Source organism: Phialemonium atrogriseum (genome assembly GCF_030411735.1).
Source record: "Phialemonium atrogriseum strain 8032-3 unplaced genomic scaffold QBC33scaffold_1, whole genome shotgun sequence".
Classification (NCBI taxonomy): domain Eukaryota; kingdom Fungi; phylum Ascomycota; class Sordariomycetes; order Cephalothecales; family Cephalothecaceae; genus Phialemonium; species Phialemonium atrogriseum.
The window spans coordinates 1153384-1170434 of NW_026848138.1; the positions used below are offsets into that span (position 1 = coordinate 1153384).

At 56.2% G+C, this 17051-nt stretch overlaps 7 protein-coding genes across 7 annotated transcripts; 3 read left to right on the top strand and 4 right to left on the bottom strand.

Annotated features, from left to right (window-relative positions):
• Positions 1–95: 95 nt before the first annotated feature.
• Positions 96–988, bottom strand: QBC33DRAFT_521422 (uncharacterized protein). The gene has a single exon (XM_060426462.1). It carries the CDS (start codon positions 925–927, stop codon positions 451–453), a length of 477 nt encoding a protein of 158 aa, XP_060288703.1. The 5' UTR covers positions 928–988; the 3' UTR covers positions 96–450.
• A 972-nt stretch (positions 989–1960) lies between these two features.
• Positions 1961–3140, bottom strand: QBC33DRAFT_12640 (autophagy-related protein 37). Its single transcript, XM_060422026.1, has 2 exons — positions 3008–3140; positions 1961–2914 (listed from the first exon to the last, which is right to left on the bottom strand). The coding sequence occupies exons 1-2, from the start codon at positions 3021–3023 to the stop codon at positions 2043–2045; spliced, it is 888 nt and encodes a 295-aa protein (XP_060288704.1). The 5' UTR covers positions 3024–3140; the 3' UTR covers positions 1961–2042.
• Positions 3141–3520: 380 nt separating this feature from the next.
• Positions 3521–5071, bottom strand: QBC33DRAFT_12656 (ribonuclease III). Its single transcript, XM_060422027.1, has one exon. It carries the CDS (start codon positions 4862–4864, stop codon positions 3659–3661), a length of 1206 nt encoding a protein of 401 aa, XP_060288705.1. The 5' UTR covers positions 4865–5071; the 3' UTR covers positions 3521–3658.
• Positions 5072–5155: 84 nt separating this feature from the next.
• On the top strand, positions 5156–5648 carry QBC33DRAFT_553943 (mitochondrial ribosomal subunit S27-domain-containing protein; the record flags this gene model as incomplete). The annotated part of the gene is made up of 4 exons (XM_060429453.1): positions 5156–5194; positions 5248–5456; positions 5514–5569; positions 5626–5648. The coding sequence occupies 4 exons, from the start codon at positions 5156–5158 to the stop codon at positions 5646–5648; spliced, it is 327 nt and encodes a 108-aa protein (XP_060288706.1).
• Positions 5649–7514: 1866 nt separating this feature from the next.
• On the top strand, positions 7515–11673 carry QBC33DRAFT_575069 (armadillo-type protein; the record flags this gene model as incomplete). The annotated part of the gene is made up of 5 exons (XM_060430802.1): positions 7515–7670; positions 7724–7777; positions 7828–9507; positions 9570–10053; positions 11639–11673. The coding sequence occupies 5 exons, from the start codon at positions 7515–7517 to the stop codon at positions 11671–11673; spliced, it is 2409 nt and encodes an 802-aa protein (XP_060288707.1).
• Positions 11674–13333: 1660 nt separating this feature from the next.
• QBC33DRAFT_521435 (NADPH-dependent conjugated polyketone reductase C1) lies at positions 13334–14679 on the top strand. Its single transcript, XM_060426463.1, has 3 exons — positions 13334–13605; positions 13679–13802; positions 13867–14679. Exons 1-3 carry the CDS (start codon positions 13498–13500, stop codon positions 14574–14576), a joined length of 942 nt encoding a protein of 313 aa, XP_060288708.1. The 5' UTR covers positions 13334–13497; the 3' UTR covers positions 14577–14679.
• On the bottom strand, positions 14623–16392 carry QBC33DRAFT_12733 (uncharacterized protein). Its single transcript, XM_060422029.1, has 4 exons — positions 16241–16392; positions 15879–16021; positions 15519–15703; positions 14623–15455 (listed from the first exon to the last, which is right to left on the bottom strand). The coding sequence occupies exons 2-4, from the start codon at positions 16018–16020 to the stop codon at positions 14670–14672; spliced, it is 1113 nt and encodes a 370-aa protein (XP_060288709.1). The 5' UTR covers position 16021; positions 16241–16392; the 3' UTR covers positions 14623–14669.
• Positions 16393–17051: the final 659 nt, after the last annotated feature.

Below are 17051 nucleotides of genomic sequence, written 5' to 3' on the forward strand. Positions count from 1 at the left end.
GTAAGATTAGTCAGCCTCAATTCCCAAGCTTAAGCTGTTCGCGAATTTTCCTCGAGCTCTTTTTCTTTTCCTCTTTTTCTCATCATAAATTGTACTGGGCACATTTTATTGTAGGTGAGCTTGGGTGGAGTGTTGCTTCTAAAGCAATGCTACTGCTTCTATCAAGTCCTCCTCTATCTTGTGCTCTAGATCGAAACTTGGCTCCGATTTGGATGCATACGAGGGTTTTTTACAGCTCGATGAGTACTGTTTCTTACCGCCGGTAGCCACATTCCTTTGACCTAGATGTGTCGTCCCTGACACCCTCGGCCCTGTCCAGCCCAGTCTCGACACCCTCGCTAGCTGGGCAAGAGAGCCTCTCCATCGTAGTAAGACAAAGGACCCTGGAGATGCTCATCTGCTCCCAGTCTGGTTGTCGTTGGGAATGCCGTGCCGTAAGGCTTCTTCTCCTCATGGCCTGGTCTTTGATCGCTCCTCTGGGCGCTTGCCAATCTCGTCTATCTTTTGTATTTCCTTCTCCAGCTTCCCGTGGTAGTAGTTTTTGATATCGCTCATGTGCTTGTCGTAGCCCTGTGTCTGTGCTATGGCGTTCTCGACAAGGTCCAGGAGTTGCCAGATCGTTTCCTCTCGGTTTGATAAGCCGGCCGGTGGCAGCCCAAAGCTTCGAGGGGGCAGGTTTTGCACATTGTAATCGAGCCCGGGCTGGTGAGGTGCCTCCATATTGCTGATCATCCAGTCTACCTCATCTGGAGGTATGCCCGATCGTGTATCCGGAGTTCCCAGCGTTGCTTCCTTCTCCCGACCCTCGGCCAGTATCCGGTCCCTCTCTCGTTCGAAGAGATAGATCATGTTCTCCCTCACACCCGTTCGCTGAGACTCGATGGTTTTTAGGATCCACTTCAGCCTCTCGACCCTATCCCGTGGCATGTCCGTGGGCTGGGTGATGTCTTCCTGGAGAGGCACAAAGATGCTAGGAACAATGTTTCTGAGGGGTGGTATCTTTTCGGCCCCGGTTTTCACCCTAGAAGGAATCTTGGAGGTAGCCGGAGGGTCTACGTCCATGGCCGAAGGGTGTCCATCATTCCCAGGTTGGGCCATTCTTTGCGGCGGACTGTTTCGTGGCTGAGTACCTATGCCGAGTGCCGTAGCAGGAAAGTAGGTATGGAGGTAACTGAGAATGTGTTGTGTCTTAGGGGAGTGAGAGATGAGATACGGAATTACGGAATAAGTCCAGGAGCTCGTGCGATTTGATGTGTTGAAATTGTGATTAAAACGCAGTCCAATGTGAATCAAGCTCTACGAAATACTCCGATTTCTTTACCCCTCCACTAAAATACCAAATACCCGCCACCCCCTTCCCTCGACGTGACCCTCGAGGTAGTTATTGTATGGACCAAACATTTGAGGTGAAATAAAATAAGATCTCTGATGGCCGGACCGTCTTTTTTTTTTTCCGTTTTCATTTCCAATCCTCCTTTGCTCTTCTTGTTTGTTTGTTTTGTCTACCTACGTAGCCAACTTCATCCCCTTATTCAACCGGGTATCTTCTACCTTTGACGAGCCCCCTGAGTGGCTCATGCACTTCTACAGGCATCTAGTTCTATTCCACCGTCTCAATTGCTCGAGACGGGCAGCAGTGAATATACCAACAAAGTAATCGTCAAACAAAATGATGCCAAGGTCCCCGGCGCACCTCTTCCCTCATATGACGCCATGGCGTATGCCTCCCCTGACGTTATACACATGGCCTCTGATTCCCTTTCCAGAGGGGTAGATTCTGTCAAGGCATATATATGCTCCAGCCATGCCCTGACAGGATTGCAGCTGCCCACCCGTAATTGTTGGCCGATGACATGGTGCAGATTGCTTCGGGGACATATTTGTCCGACGGAGGATATCGTGGCTCTAGACGGGTTGAGAAACGGCGAAGGTGTCTGGCATGACTCCAGGTAGTGTCTTGAGCTGTGGGGGAATCCGGGCCTTGTCTGGTCCAATTACTTGGTGTCGCATCCTTCTCGATCTCCCCCTTCCGGACCCATGCTTCATCGTGATGGTAATACCTTCCTCACATACTCTCGGGCGACCCCGAGGGCGCCTCGAACGTAGTCCTCGAGTCGCCGGTCTTTCCGCCGGCGCATCCAGAGGAGCAAAACGATAAGTATCAAGACGTCCGTGGCGACGTGCTTCGTTAGGGCCCACAGGCCCCATCCTATCCAAGCTCGGGCGCTCCTCTCCCTTCTCGACCTCCACTCCCGTCCGCTGGTGATCTGTTCCCGCAACGCGGCCACCTCGGTGGACAGCCTGACGATTGCCCTCTCCATCTTCTTCGACCACTTGTCCCCCTTCTTGAGATACTCCCCATCGTCGTCCGCTTCTTCGCCGAGCCGGCGTTCCGACTCCCGCTCCGCCTCGTCCTCCTCGCTCATCGGGCTCAGGACCTTCATCGGGCCCTCGCTCCCGTTCAGCGGCTGCTGGAACCTCCTGACCCCGCTGTCCGGCGACGAGGCGGATCCAGCGGAGCTGTTATTATTGTTGTTGTTGTTGTTGTTGTTGCTGCTGTTGTTGTTCTTGATCTGGTTCCACACAAACTCGAGCTCGGCCACCAGCTCTATGGCCGTCGGCGTCGTGGCGTACCGGTGTATCGTGTCGATGAGCACCTCGATGTACCTCCGCTTGGCCTCGGTGCGGCACAGCCCCCTCTGCGAGTTCCACGCGTCCCACTTGTCCTGCTCGCGCCGGAGCTCCTCGGCGCTGAGGATGCCGCCCGACGGCCGCTCCATAACGCCATCGACGTCCCCCTCCATGGCCTGCTTGTAGAGCCCGTACAGGCGCATCCGGTCCACCGGGGGCGGCCGCGTCGCCCCCGTCTTGGGGATCTTTTTGACGGTGTTGAGGGCATGGACGAAGACTCGGTCTGATTAGGAAGGGGGGCGATGGTTGTAAGCAAAGCCGGCCGAATTGGGTAGATTGGTGACAGTGGTAAATAAACGTGGTCGGCTTGACATACCTACTGATTCCGCCATTGGGATTGCCCGGCTCTGTTGGCCTCTCTCCTAACTCTATCCTCCCTGTTGTACCAGATGTTGTAGCTCGCTAGTGGGAATCCGATCTCGGGCAACGGTATCGGCGATGGATGGGCGAGTCAGTTGAAGGCAGTGGGATAGAACATGGGTCCTTCATCAAGTCGAAGGATGTCATCGGCATGGCTGTAAGCTCCGCGAAGATCGGCTAAGCACCTATGTGCTGTCGTCGCGTAATCACCTGTGGATTTGCACCCTGGACTTTGGCCGCTGCCGGGCAGCGTTCCAGGATGATTTGCCTCGGCGCGACGGATCTCGGTCCACTGTTTTCGCGGGCTCTGATAACCGTCCCGAGCTAACATGCAGTGCTACACCACCAGACCACTTCCCCTCATAACTAGACCCAATATAGGTATATGCCAACCAGTGCCCGCGCGACACCATCCGAGACACATGTGAAGGCAGTTCATTTCACAACAGACACGCTAGGTACCTAGCTAAAGCCGCTGTAAATGACATACTCATGTTCGTGGACCTGGACCATGACACATATCAATTCAGAAGCACGTTGACTCTGGTGCTCCGGAATAAAAGACTACCTAGGCAGGTAGCTAGTTAGCATAGGAGGTTCATATCATTTACCTCCCCTGTGCAGCCAAATACTCCTGTTTCTTGGCCATATACACCCGCATCAGCTGCTTGTTTGCCAGCGCGTTCTCCGCCGCATCCTCCCCAGCTTCCTTCTTGGATATTGCAGTGGCCCTTCCTAGCTCCTTATTCGTCTCTCCCCATCCATCGAGGTAAACGGCGACAGAAAAGCCTTTAGCCCTGTCCCCGTCCATCCTATTCCTATCCCTGTTATTTTCAACATCTTCGTACCTCAGTCTGACGCCCGGTATTGAGATCGCTCTCGCCAGCTGTGTCTTTACCGACACCCCTGCCGCCTGCGACCCTGACAGTCCAATCTCTTTCCGAATCTGGCTCTCGAGGGTACTTGCCCACAGGGTCTTTAACCAGGCCGACACGCGCTCCACGCCGTGCTCGGGATCGGATAGGATGATTGCGGCGACGTAGGCTTCGAAGATGTCACCTAGGACCTTGATGCGCTCCTTCTTCGACGCCTTCGAACCCCCCCGGCGACCTTCGAGGTCGAATTCGGCAGGGAAATCGGCTCGCTTGTGGAGGTTATAACGCAGCGAGAAGCCGCTCAAAGTAGCATTGCACACAAGTCTCTCCCGCAGCGGGGCGCACTTGCCCGGGGCCAGGGACTTGAAAGTCTGGTGGATGAGGCTGGAAGATATCAGGTATAGATAGGCATCTCCGATCCACTCCAATCGTTCGTAGTTCTGGCCCGCTTCGACACCGGAATGGGTGAGTGCGGCAACTTCCAGCGCCCGATCCAGGACCGTAGGCAATGGCGGGGTCTCGTGGGAGATGTCTGACAGGGTCCACGCAGTAATCGACGTCGGGGGGGCGATTGTCGTGGGGAATACGGGCGCTGCATTGCCCGTTGCAGGTGGCTGCCCTGCGGCTACGGCCCCATTCCCTCGAGCTTGCCCTATCTCGGCGCCCAGAGTCTGCAATGCAGACGGGACGCTTTTGCTGAGGAGTGCGAGGCTCTTCCTCGTGTTTGGTTCCAGGGACTGAATCCCCAGAGCTCCCCGCTCGCGCTGATGCTGGAGTGATTTGAGGCAGTCCACCAGTTCATTCGCATTGTCCAACAGGACGGCAAGTGCGTCCGCAGTTTCTGTCACCTCGCCGTCGGCTCTGCTGCGTTTCGACGCAAGGGACGAAGGTCCTCCAGATTCGGCCTCGGAGAAAGCGGCGTGGGATCTTTTAGACATCGTGAGGTTGATTTTGTCTAATGAGGTTCGTAGGTTTTCGAAACTTTCTGAAGCTGCCTAGCTACCTATGTACCTAACCTTATCGTCTTGCGGAGGGATTTTGCAAAGACCCCGGGGCGTGCCGCAATCTGCAAACTTCCACTTCTCAATCGGCGCGCTCATTGGCTCAAATTATTTTAGCGTACGATACTAGTGCACGGCCCAGAGAACCGTCTTTGACTTCAAGCCTTGCGAAAGCTGCCATTTCAGGTGTTCCAGTCAGCCAAACCAGTAATTGCAGAACATGACAAGATGTCGGTCCCTCGTGCGCGGCTGCTGGACCTCATGAAGGTTCGTATTCTGGCCCTCATCACCAGTTGGACGTTTGTAACTGACCAGCACAGGTCCAATGCCAGGTATTCTCCTCCACCTACAACCCAGACGGCATCCGAACCGGCAACAAGATCCTCCGACAGAGGCTACGAGGACCAGCACTTGCTTCGTACTACCCCCGAAAGGTCGCGACCATTCGAGACCTGGTAAAAGAGTTTCAGCCGTTCCACCTGATCGCAGAAGACGAGAAGCAGGATGATCGGTTGGAGGGCATAGCCGCGTACGTTTTTTGGTGAAACCGCGCCTACGGCGGATGTCGAAGCTAACACTATAGCAGGCTGAAATCCCGTGGGAAGGGGAAGCCCAAGAAAAAGAAGGCAGCTTCATCTATAGGTAAGCCAACAAAAGGCCTCCCTGAAAAGGCCCAACCTGCTGACAGACAATCCCAGATTCAAAGGGGAAGAAGAAGTAGAACCGGGGGGAGTCCAGCTGTTGTACAATATTTGTGGAATACATACCTCGGGATAAAGAAAAAAGTATACCCTCATACCTCTCTCATGGTCCGATCCAGGAATATTATGTGCCGTCCCCAGAGTACTTGACCAGGGGTATCTCGACAGTAAAAGAAACATGGCGATATTCTCCTGATGCTCACCTCAGGGGTAAAGGGCATGATCCTTCTTAAAACCCTAAGGACTACTCTATCCAATCTCTTAGGAAGTTACAGCCTAGGAACTGGGTTTTATTCCAAGGTCTCCTTCACTTCCACAAGAAAGCCACAAGTGTTTGCGACCATGATGAGGAACCAACCTGGAAACAGAAGGAGGCTTAGGATTAGTACATGATGCTGTCGAGTTCTAGGACCTGAGAGAACATTCTTTTTGGGGGATTTGGCTCTCCAGCAATTGACATGGCTGCACGACACAAACTGATGATGATATTTCACAGCCTAGACACGTAGGTGTATGCATGGAATTGCTGTCGTTAGGAGTGCATGTGGCATGGCATCTACTTTTTTCTCTACCTATGTTCGCATTGCATCCTGGCATTTGATGTAAGCCTCTTCATTCCTCCACTGGGTGTCCTTGGCCTGGCTTGTCTGTGCCCTTTTTCTCTGATGATCCTCTAGCACTGCTAACGTAAACACTGCAGTCAGATCTTGCGGATAGTGTGGTGACAAGACACCAAGTCTGGGGGTATTAGCCTTGATACATGCGGCTTGCACAGAAGGGAATGGATTGGGGTGGAAGTTGGGATCAAGAACCAACTTGGGCAGGTGGTAGGGAAGAAGGCAGGTACCCAGGTATTCACTGCTTCAGAAGTGAAGGCCCAACCACAGCTCTCCAAATTGGTTTGCTATTCTAGGAAGTCACGAGTGTATTTGTTGACAGTCCGTTGGGTCTACAAGGTCACTTTCGCCTCCCTCTTCCACCGGCCTTCCTCTAACCACCACCAACCTGATCTTTTCCCTAACCCTTTCCTCGATTCAACCTTTTCATCCTCAGGAACGGCAACCTCCTGATTTCCAACACCATCACATATCGGCAAAGTCGAATCAATCCATTAAGCGCATCAAGTCAATAATAGGACGATCGGAAGAGAAGAAGAAAACTAAAGACGAGCGAGACAAGTTCCAGGTTTGTAGCAGGATCGATTCACTACCCACCCCTACCCGATTCAGTGGTTTGCGTTAGTGGTCTACCCTATTTTTCGCCGTGCCTGCCATTCTCTCCCACTAGCCAGACCTTGCCATCACCGTCACCTTCTTCATTTCTTCCTCTGCCACTCTTCCTGCGTGTGCAGACGGCTTCCTATCCGCACCCTCGTCCCTAACTTCCTCCAAGTATTTTCCGTCCACAACAACCTAACCCGATACCTGAAGGTACATACATTTACCCTCCTTCTCGACTTCCTCCTCTTCTTGTTGTCAAACTTCCGGCCTCCAACATCAAAGGACACAAGCCTATTTCCAGTCACGGCGAGGTAGGCGGGACAATCATCCCTCTCTCCTGGCTTCAAACTCCCTTCCTGTTTCCGTTCAATTTTTTACTCTAACCTGCACCCGACCAGCAGCTAGCAATCCCCTAGCAGTCTTTCCTCCCCCAGTTCTTCCGAGGACAGGAGAAGCACTTGCCTTGGCCACCATCGTATTCACTCTCCATTATCTCACCATATACCCACCTATCTTCAGCTCTAATCTTCTTTCACCGTTCTCCCCAACCTTCCAACCAATCTACTCTGTTGTTACACAAAAGAATCTTCTTTCACCTGTCATAACTCTCATCTTGCCAAGCACGCATCAATCAGCTAACCACAGCCCAACTATCAAGGGAGCATCATGTCTGCTGCTGCATCCACGGGTTCGCCTGTCCAGCGCCGCCCATCTGGGCCTAAGAGTTCCTCGCACAGCGAGGGTATGAAGCATCCAGATAATACTGGAGCCCAGTTTGACCAGGCAAGTACATATTCACTCGGCCAATATTACCAGGATTTAGTCCTGACACTGCTCAACTTGTACAGCACTTGACTTCGACCCTTCCCTTGAAGAATTCCATCACTGTTCTGACCACTTCGAAGTTGGCCAACCAGAACTGTTCCAAGGTTTGTTAATCATCCTGTTTATGCCTATAGTATCGGACTGATCTTAACAGAAGGCAAAGCTCGAGCATGAGTCCTTCCCTGGTGCTCCGACCTACCCGATGGACAAGCTTCTGGCAAAGCTGTCTGAGCAGCAAGCTGTCCTTCATCAACAGAATGAAATCCTTAAGGCTTCTTCTAGTGATAACACCTCGTTCCCTCGTGTCTCGGACCGCCAGTTGTCTGGCAGCCCTGCCCTGCCCACTCCGTCGACGGAGACATTCGGCCCACCGACCCTGGTCCTTCGACCTGCCAGCAAGACTCCCAGCGAGAGCCAGGTAGACCCGGATGAGCTCCTTCGTCTGAAACTCGAGCTAGCCCAGGCTCAGAACAAGATCTCTCGCTTGGACCAGGAGCTGGCCCATTCTCGGCTTGCCCAACAGGACAGTGGCGGCGGAACCCCTGTCTTCAACTCTGACCTGGACTTGCCCGGCATTGCAACCGACTCCCGGGCCAATCCTAGCCGGGCTGGGTCTGCCCAGTATGATGCTGCTCCGAGAGCTCCCTTCTCCCACGGTGGTCGGGCTGGCCAAGATGAATATCGCTCGGATGCCAATGATGTCAATGCGACCGGAGGATTCAACCGAGGCAAAGGAATCTGGAACAACAATCCGGCCTTCCATAGTTTTGGCCAAGGCCTGGCTCCTCTGTCTGATGGACCACAGGCCCCATGGAATGGTCACAATACCCAGGGCTATGGTGACCCAGCCCCGGGATATTGCCCCAGTGGCGTGGAAGCTTACCGACAAGTTCGGTTGACTGCTGACCACGACATTTTGCGTCCGGCAACTGGGCGACGTGGCCATAGACTTGACAACCGGTTCCCATCCAACAGCGGTTTTGGGACTGGGTTTGGTGGATACAACATGGTTCCAGCCAACTATGAGCCGACCCCAACCTTCCCGCATGGAGGACCTTCAAACGCGGCAATGTCCGGGCCTTGGTACCCAAACACTCTCTCTCCGCATGCTGCCGAGTTCACCTCTGCAAACCATACATGGGATGAGGTAATCGCCCAAGCCCGCCTGGCTGCTGACCGGAGGCTAACTGCTGGTACCACCCAGCCCCTTGCTGCGGCGGAGGCGCAGACTTTCCTGCCCGCAATGGAGCCGCTGAACTATCGCCGCCTGCTCGACCGCAACGTGACGTGCGATTGGAAATACATTGTGGACAAGATCGTTTGCAACAATGATCAGCAGGCATCCATCTTCCTGCAGCAGAAGCTCAAGGTTGGCACTCCCGAGCAGAAGTACGACATTGTCGAGGCCATCGTGGCCCAGGCGTATCCCCTCATGGTCAACCGTTTCGGCAATTTCTTGGTCCAGAGGTGCTTCGAGCACGGTACCCCCGAGCAGGTCATCAAGATTGCCGAGGCCATCCGTGGTAATACCCTGAACCTCTCAATGGATCCCTTCGGCTGCCATGTGGTCCAGAAGGCCTTTGACTCGGTCCCCGAGGACTACAAGGCCATCATGGTTCACGAACTCCTGCGACGGATCCCCGAGACCGTCATCCACCGCTATGCTTGTCATGTCTGGCAGAAGCTCTTTGAGCTGAGATGGTCCGAGTCGCCTCCCCAGATCATGAAGTATGTAAACGAGGCCCTTAATGGCATGTGGCATGAAGTCGCGCTTGGCGAGACGGGTAGTCTCGTTGTTCAGAACATATTTGAGAACTGTTTGGAGGAAGACAAGGTAGGATCGAACTTGACCTGACTGACTGCATTCCCTGCTTGCTAATCTCGTTTGTTTGGCAGCGCCCCTGTATCGAGGAGGTCCTCGCGAACATTGACATCGTTGCCCACGGCCAGTTTGGCAATTGGTGCATCCAGCACATCTGCGAGCATGGCGCCCCTGCTGACCGCAGCCGGGCTATCGACCACGTCATCCGCTACGCCGCCGAGTACAGCATGGACCAGTTTGCTTCCAAGGTCGTTGAGAAGTGCCTCAAGATTGGCGGACCCGAGTTTCTCGGACGCTACCTTGACCGTGTCTGCGAGGGCCGTGTTGGTCGTCCCCGCATCCCCCTCATCGACATCGCCAGTGATCAATATGGGAACTACCTGATCCAGTATATCCTCACCCATTCGAACCCGCAGCATCGTGAGATTGTGGCTGCCCACATCCGCAAGCACATGGTCTCGCTCCGCGGCTCCAAGTTTGGCTCTCGGGTTGGCATGCTCTGCACCAACCATGCTGTGGCTACCCGTCCCGGCCCTGGAGTTGGTGCTGCCATGGGGGGTGGCCGCATCGCCTCTGGCCCACGATTCGGAAACGGAGGAGGGGCTTATCGTTGACTCGGACGCATGGGCTCTTGATCCAGCCGCGCTGTCGACCTATCATCGTCTTTCTGGACGTCAGGACCCCCCCTATCCACGTCACGGTCTCCGCCACTGTACCGTCATATTCGCGTTTCCTTTTCCTTTTTTGTCTTCGTCATGCAATCAATTTCGTCGATCGGTTCCCAGATGGCAACTTCAGCTCTACCATATGAGGCTCCGTTCTTACGAACATCTTCGTCAGCACCTAGTTTACGATCACTTCGACATCCTACGCTTGGGAGGCTACCGTCCACCTGGGTGCTTTGGACACATCATGGTTATGAATTTTGCAATAACGAACTGGTTGTGGCCGGCATTGGCCAACCAGGGTGGAAACCGGCCTTTCGACGCGGGCATCTCAATCGCACATATCGAGACCTGAGCCTCCCCCTAGATAACCATGCCCCATCCATCCCAATATCGCTGCAGGAGAATTCATTTCATAGAGGAGAATGGTCTGGACAGGTGTGTCTCAGCCACGGGAGAATAGAGGATATGTGACCTCAATATTGGCTTTCTTGCTATCCTGGACTCAATAAGACACATACCTAGGCTGGGGTGTCATGTATTTCTAGTTATTCCTTAGTACTAAAGGACACCACGATTAATATCCGAAATGGGCAGTCACTTGATTACTCGGTCATTGTGCAGCTAACGAGCAATTGAACCGTGGTTGCATGGGTATATCTTGTACGAATCGCGCCGCCTAGAAACATCCAATCGATGAATATACATGCTGTATGGTGGTAGCATCTATCTACTCAGGAGCTGCAGCTACATTGCATTGCCCTCCCGGTACGGGGAACGTCGCTCGTCCAGCGAATCTCCTCTTCCCTGTCCCCCTTGTACTCGACGCCATCTAGTGTCCTTCCCGCCCAGCTTTCCTCGAATGGGTGAAGAGCCATGTGCATGATGCGATCCAAGACATCCCGCTCTCCATCCTTCTCGACGCGGCGGATGACCTCGTCCAGGATCCAGCTCCTCGGGATGAAGTTCGGGTTCACTCGCTTCATGGCCTCGATCCTCTCGCTCTCTCTATCCTCGCCCTCGCCCCAGTCCTCGATGACCCTCTCCCTCCACCTCCCAAGCCAGTCGCCCACTCTCTTCCTCCCCTCGGCCTCGCCGCCAATACCGGTCACGCCATCCTTGTAGAAGAACCTCGAGGCCTTGTCGTGCCGCTCATTCTCGGTGGCTATCTCGGCCGTCGTCAGCGAGCTCAGGCGGCGGAAGAACAGGTTGAAGTCCAGCTCCAGGGCCTCCATGGTGTCCAGCAGCTCGCTGAAGAGCTCCTCAAAGTCGGACTCCTTGGAGGTGCGCAGCCCGAGGCGCGCCCCGAACAGCCGCTTGTACTCGGCCAGGAACACGGCCTTGTACTCGTCGCCGGCCCGCTCGATCAGCTTCTCGGCGCGCGCGATCAGCGGCTTCGCCGCGTCGTCGTCCTTGATGCCTTCCTCGACGAATTTCTCGTCGTCGACGGCGGCGCCGGCGCCGAGGAGCTCGCCCAGGGCCTCGGCCAGGCGGACGAGGTTCCACCAGATGATGGTGGGCTGGTTGCGGTAGCTGTAGCGGAGGAAGTGATCGTCGTGGTTGGGCGTGTAGCTGGGGTCGAAGTTGTCCATGAAGGCGAAGGGCCCGAAGTCGATGGACAGGCCGCTGACGGACGTGTTGTCTGTGTTCAGCACCCCGTTCATGAACCCATACGCCTGCCACTTGGCCACCGTGGCCGCGTTCCGTCGCACGATCTCGCGGTACAGCCGCCCGAATCGGTTCTCCTGGCCGTCCTCGGGGCCTTCGACCGCGTCGCGAGAGACGCCCCGCCTCGGCTCCGCCAGACCGTCCACGTCGCCGTCGCCGTCCAGCCGGCCAGGCAGCCGGTCCCACCCGCCGAACACCTCCTCGGCGACGTAGGTCGCCAGCCGGCGTATCAGGGTGCGGTCGCCCCTCGCGCGCAGGATGTCGAAGCTGCCGAGACGCAGCCACGTCTCGGCGAAGCGGACGACGACGGCGCCCGGCTCGACCGTCTCGCGGCGCACTCTGCTGCGCGGCAGCAGGGTGAGCGCGAGGGCGCGCGTGCTCGGGATCCCCAGCGCGGCCAGCGCCTCGCTGACGACGAACTCGCGGATGCTGCTCCGCAGAACCGCCTTGCCGTCGGCGAAGCGGCTGTACGGCGTCAGCCCGGCGCCCTTGAGGGCCACCTCGTAGCGGCGGCCCGTCGACGGGTTCGTCGCCTCGAAGAGGCTGATGGCGCGCCCGTCGCCCAGCTGGCCCGCCCATTCGCCGAACTGGAAGCCGCCGTAGCACTGCGCCCACGGGTAGCCTGGCCCCGAGGCGGTGGCGTCGTCCCACCCGTGCAGAAGGTTGCCCGCGGCGGTCTGGCGGAACTCGTCGGTTGAGGCCTCCGAGGCGGAGAGGCCGAGGTCGCGCATGGCGGCGGGGGACACGGCGAGGAGCTCTGGGTCTTCTTGGCGCTCGGGCCGCACCCAGGTGAAGAGGGCGCCGCGGACCTGGCGCGGGAGGATCTGGTCGCGCGGGGTCTGGTGGCTGGCCTGCGGGGTCGGGAAGAGGGGGTCTGGCGGCAGGGAGGAGGTGAAGCTCCAGGACTTGGGGAGCTCGGCGAGGGTCACGCCGTCGGTGCTGGTGGGTGGGGCCTTGGCCATGGTGGTGGTGGACCTCCTGCCGGCGGAGATGGGGAGCCTGCGGGGGAGTGGGCGGTGCTGGATTATGGTGGCGCGCTGGAGGGATGGGCGAAAGGGCATAGGATTGTGCGACGGAGGTTATACGGGGATTTGGAAACTGTAGTGACGCGAGCGAAGGAGGGTTGATCGAAGTTGGAGAGTTTGTGTGTTGCGGCGAAAAAGGATGAGACGGCGGCGATGTTTTGGCAAGCTATGTGGCTACTGCCAAGGCCCGGGAACGGCACTCCGGGCTGAAAAGGCGGGAGGCGGCGATGATCCGGCAGTTGTTCCGATGGCACGGATGATGACCCGTCTTATATGACGTGGGCTGCCGGATGGATTGTACTCTTAGCTCGGAAATACGAGCTCCTGCTGGCGATTGCTTCCCCCGCACGACTTCCTCTAGTCTGAAACAGTTCTCGCTGCTAAGTGCCGTGCTGGCCAACGTAGTGGAAAAGATAGCCGACGTTGCGTCATAGCCGGCGGGGGCGGGGGCGGGGCGGGGGCAGGGCGGTCGTTGTAGAGTGTAGACATAATAGCACGCCATTCCGGTCATTCATACAGCGATCCGATGTCGCAAACTCCGACCCTGTTGCCTCGATTCCCGTATCAAGTCAATTACTGAAAAGAAGAGTCCCTTAACAGTCCAGTATTCAAAAGGATTCTCCTGGCAGCTCATACACCTCGCAATGAACTCCATCGGCTCTTCATATAAACCGGATGCAACGGGCACCAGCCCGAAGCAATCCGACTACATTCCCAACCTGAAGCTGAATGATGGCAATGAGATCCCCTTGGTAAGGCTGGTTCTCGAGCTTCTAAAAGCAATACACACACCATGTTCCTAGGATTAACATCGTATCAACTTAGATCGCATACGGCCTGGGCACGGCCAACTACAAGAACGATGGCAAGGCCCCCTTTGACCAGAAGATAGTCGACATAACGGCAACAGCCATCAAGAGTGGTTATCTTCACCTGGACGGTGCTGAGTGTATGTTTTTTTTTGCGATTCACAGGATCAGGCCTTTGCCAGCAGTAGCTAATTGATAAAACAGCGTACCAAAATGAGGCAGAACTCGGCGGGGCGATCAAGCAGGCAGGGGTCGCGCGGGAGAGGCTTTTCGTGACGACCAAGACCAACGCCAAGGAGGGCGTGCCCATCGAGGTGGCCTTCTCTGCCTCCCTCAAGAAGCTCGGCCTCGACTACGTGGACCTCTACCTGATCCACTCGCCCTTCACCTCAAACACGCCCGAGGACCTGCAGAAGAGGTGGGCCGAGATGGAGGCCATCAAGGACTCCGGGAGGGCCCGGTCGATCGGCGTCTCCAACTACCTCCAGGAACACCTCGAGGCGACCCTGGCGACGGCCAGGATCCCGCCCGCCATCAACCAGATCGAGTACCACCCGTACCTGCAGCACGGGGACCTACTCAACTTCCACCGCAAGAACAACATCGCCGTGGCGGCATACTCCCCGCTGGCCGCCATCACGAGGGCGGCCCCGGGCCCCGTCGACGGCATCTACCAGGCCCTGGCCAAGAAGTACGGCGTCAGCGAGGGCGAGGTGGCTCTGAGGTGGTGCATCGACCAGGGGATCGTGACCCTGACGACGAGCTCGAGCGAGCAGCGCCTCCAGCGCTACCTGTCCAACCTGCCCACCTTCAAGCTGACGCCGGGGGAGGTCCGAGAGATCGCGGAGGCGGGGAAGCAGAAGCACTATCGGGCGTTCTGGACCCACAAGTTCGGGCCCGAGGACAGGCGGTGATATGTATTGTATCCTGAGAACGCGGACTAAAGATAGAAAAGCAAAGATATCATTTTATTAAAGAGACCGGGACTCGAGCCGTGTTTCCCCCCTTCATAATTCATCGTCATCAGTTTCACTCTCCTCATCCTGTGCAGTATTTTTCTTCGCCGTGGCGGATTTGCCCAAGCCAAAGGGTAGTGATCGCTTTGGTGGTGGAGCCTCAGGGGGTTCCCCCTGTTTACTCCTCCCTCCCCGCCTCGTCGGGGCTGCGCGCGTCTTTGCAGGTTCGGGCGAAGGCTTCTTGCGGCTAGGAGCATTACGCCTTCTGTCCGGCAGAGGCTCGGCATCGTCATCGTCGGGCTCGCTGCCGGTCTCATCCGCATCCGTGGTCTGCTCGTCCTCCGAGTCCTCCTCGCCGTGCTTCTTGTCCACCTCCATCTTGTCGAGGGCGTCGTCCGACTCGTCGCCCGGCTCGGCGGCCTGGGCGGCCTTGCGCTTCGACGGCCTCGAGGGCTTCGGCACGTGGCTGCTGCCACCGCCGTCTTCCTCGGCGTCACTAACGGCCTGCGTGGAGGCCGCCCGGGCAGGAGCGGCGCCGACGCCGGCGCCAGCAGAAGATAGGAGCCGTTGCTGCTCGCGAATCTTGACCTTCTTCTCGTTGAGGAGGTCGCGGAACTTCTCGAGGAGCGCAGACTCGTCAGACTGCTTGGCCTGGATTAATTCCTCCAGCTGGTCCTTGAGCTCGGTAACCGCGCTCTCTAGCTCTCGGGCCCTGGAGGCCGTCGAGGCCAGGTCTGCCTTGACCTTCTCTCGGGCGGCGATCGAGGCGCTGCACCACTCAAAGAGCTGGATATCTTGAGCTTCGTCATGTTTCAGGGAAAGGCTGCCAAGGCGTTGCTACACCAGGCAGGGGTCAGAACCGGAGCATCTACTCTCATCTGCGGGACCCCGAGCACTTACGGTGATCCCCTGGACTCGCCGGCGAATGGTGATCGTGATAGAGTCCTCCTCGACGACGTGGGCCGCCGCCTCAATGTCGGGGACGGACTCCCGATCTAGCAGGATTGAAACGAGGAACTGCTCCCATTCGTCCTGCGAACAGGGGCTATTTTCGACTTTCAGCCGCGAAATGCGATCGTGTCGTACTGCATGTCACAAAAGATTCTCGAAGATTAGCTTCCGTGGGGGAGGGAAGAACGAGCAAATCATGTCTGGCGCCCGTTCATCCGGGGGGAAGGGCTCCACTTGGACGGGATGATGTGCCTTAGAGCGGGCGGGTGGGAGCGGGGTGGCTTGCAAGTAGACGCACGGCATACGCACATTTGACCATGTAAGGGGCAAAGCCCTCGGTCGCAACCAATTTGATATCCAAGTCTCTGGACCCAGCGGAGGTGACCTGGACTAGGATAAAGCCTTGTTCCTCATCCGTGCGAGGGATGCGGAGGACGTGCGTCGTCGTCATCCTGTCATAGCCAGATGATTAGTATGGGTAGGGTTGCGGCTCGCGGCTTGCGGGTTAATCAATGATGGAAGGGCGCTGTCACGCGCTCTCCGTTGCATCCGAACAAGACCGGCCAAATATGAAACGATGTCGAGATTGAAGGGTCGGCCAGCGGCAAACGGGATTCCCTCCTAATAATTGATGGAGTGCGAAGGAGTGCGAAGGATTTGCAACAACCTACCCTTCCCCAGATCCGGTAGACGGCAAGGGGTCTTTGGACGCCGCCGACAAACGGTTCTATTTTGGTCGTGTTTTCCCGGGTCCTTCATATATTCATTCTCCCTTGTATGGATGAAGACGTTGTCTCATGAAGGCAAATAAACAGCCGAAACAACAGGAGATTACGGTTTTCTTCAAAAGTCCAGGTGCCGGACTGCAAACGTGGCTGTCTTATGTGGATGCAAGATCAGTGGGAATCACGGGGGTGGACAGACGGAAGCCTCCAAGGCAGCAGCAGCTCTTGCAAAAAGTTAGGACCAAAGCTTGTGGGCAGACTTATTAGACTCTCAGGAACCATAGCAACCTCAGGTACGGGAATGAGGATACCTGTTCATAAGGATTTCCTTCTCCGAGCGGTCGAAAAGCCTTTAGGAATGATTTGTATCAATGATATCAGCCCTGATATCATTTCACAACCCCCAGGAAAAATCAAGGCGGTTCCTCAAACTTGAAACAGATGCTGAATGGAAATGCGGGGCAAGCGCGTCTTAGACGCGTTGTCTCGCGTTCTCCAATCATTTCGCTTGCTCCAAGGCGCAGCCCCACCTTCCACGTGACTATGAAGCCACCAGCCACTCCTTGTGAATGCTTCCCTGGCCCGTGCCAGGAATCCAGTGAATGCCGCCTTTCCCCCCAGCCATTGGGTTTTCTCAACGTCTGGTGATCCTGGTAAACCGACCAACCACTTCAATTTGCAACTCGGATTGAACCTGCCAACACTTCCACACCTGCGAAACCTCTGGATTCCTCGAGTTATCCCTTCCGTTGGCCGT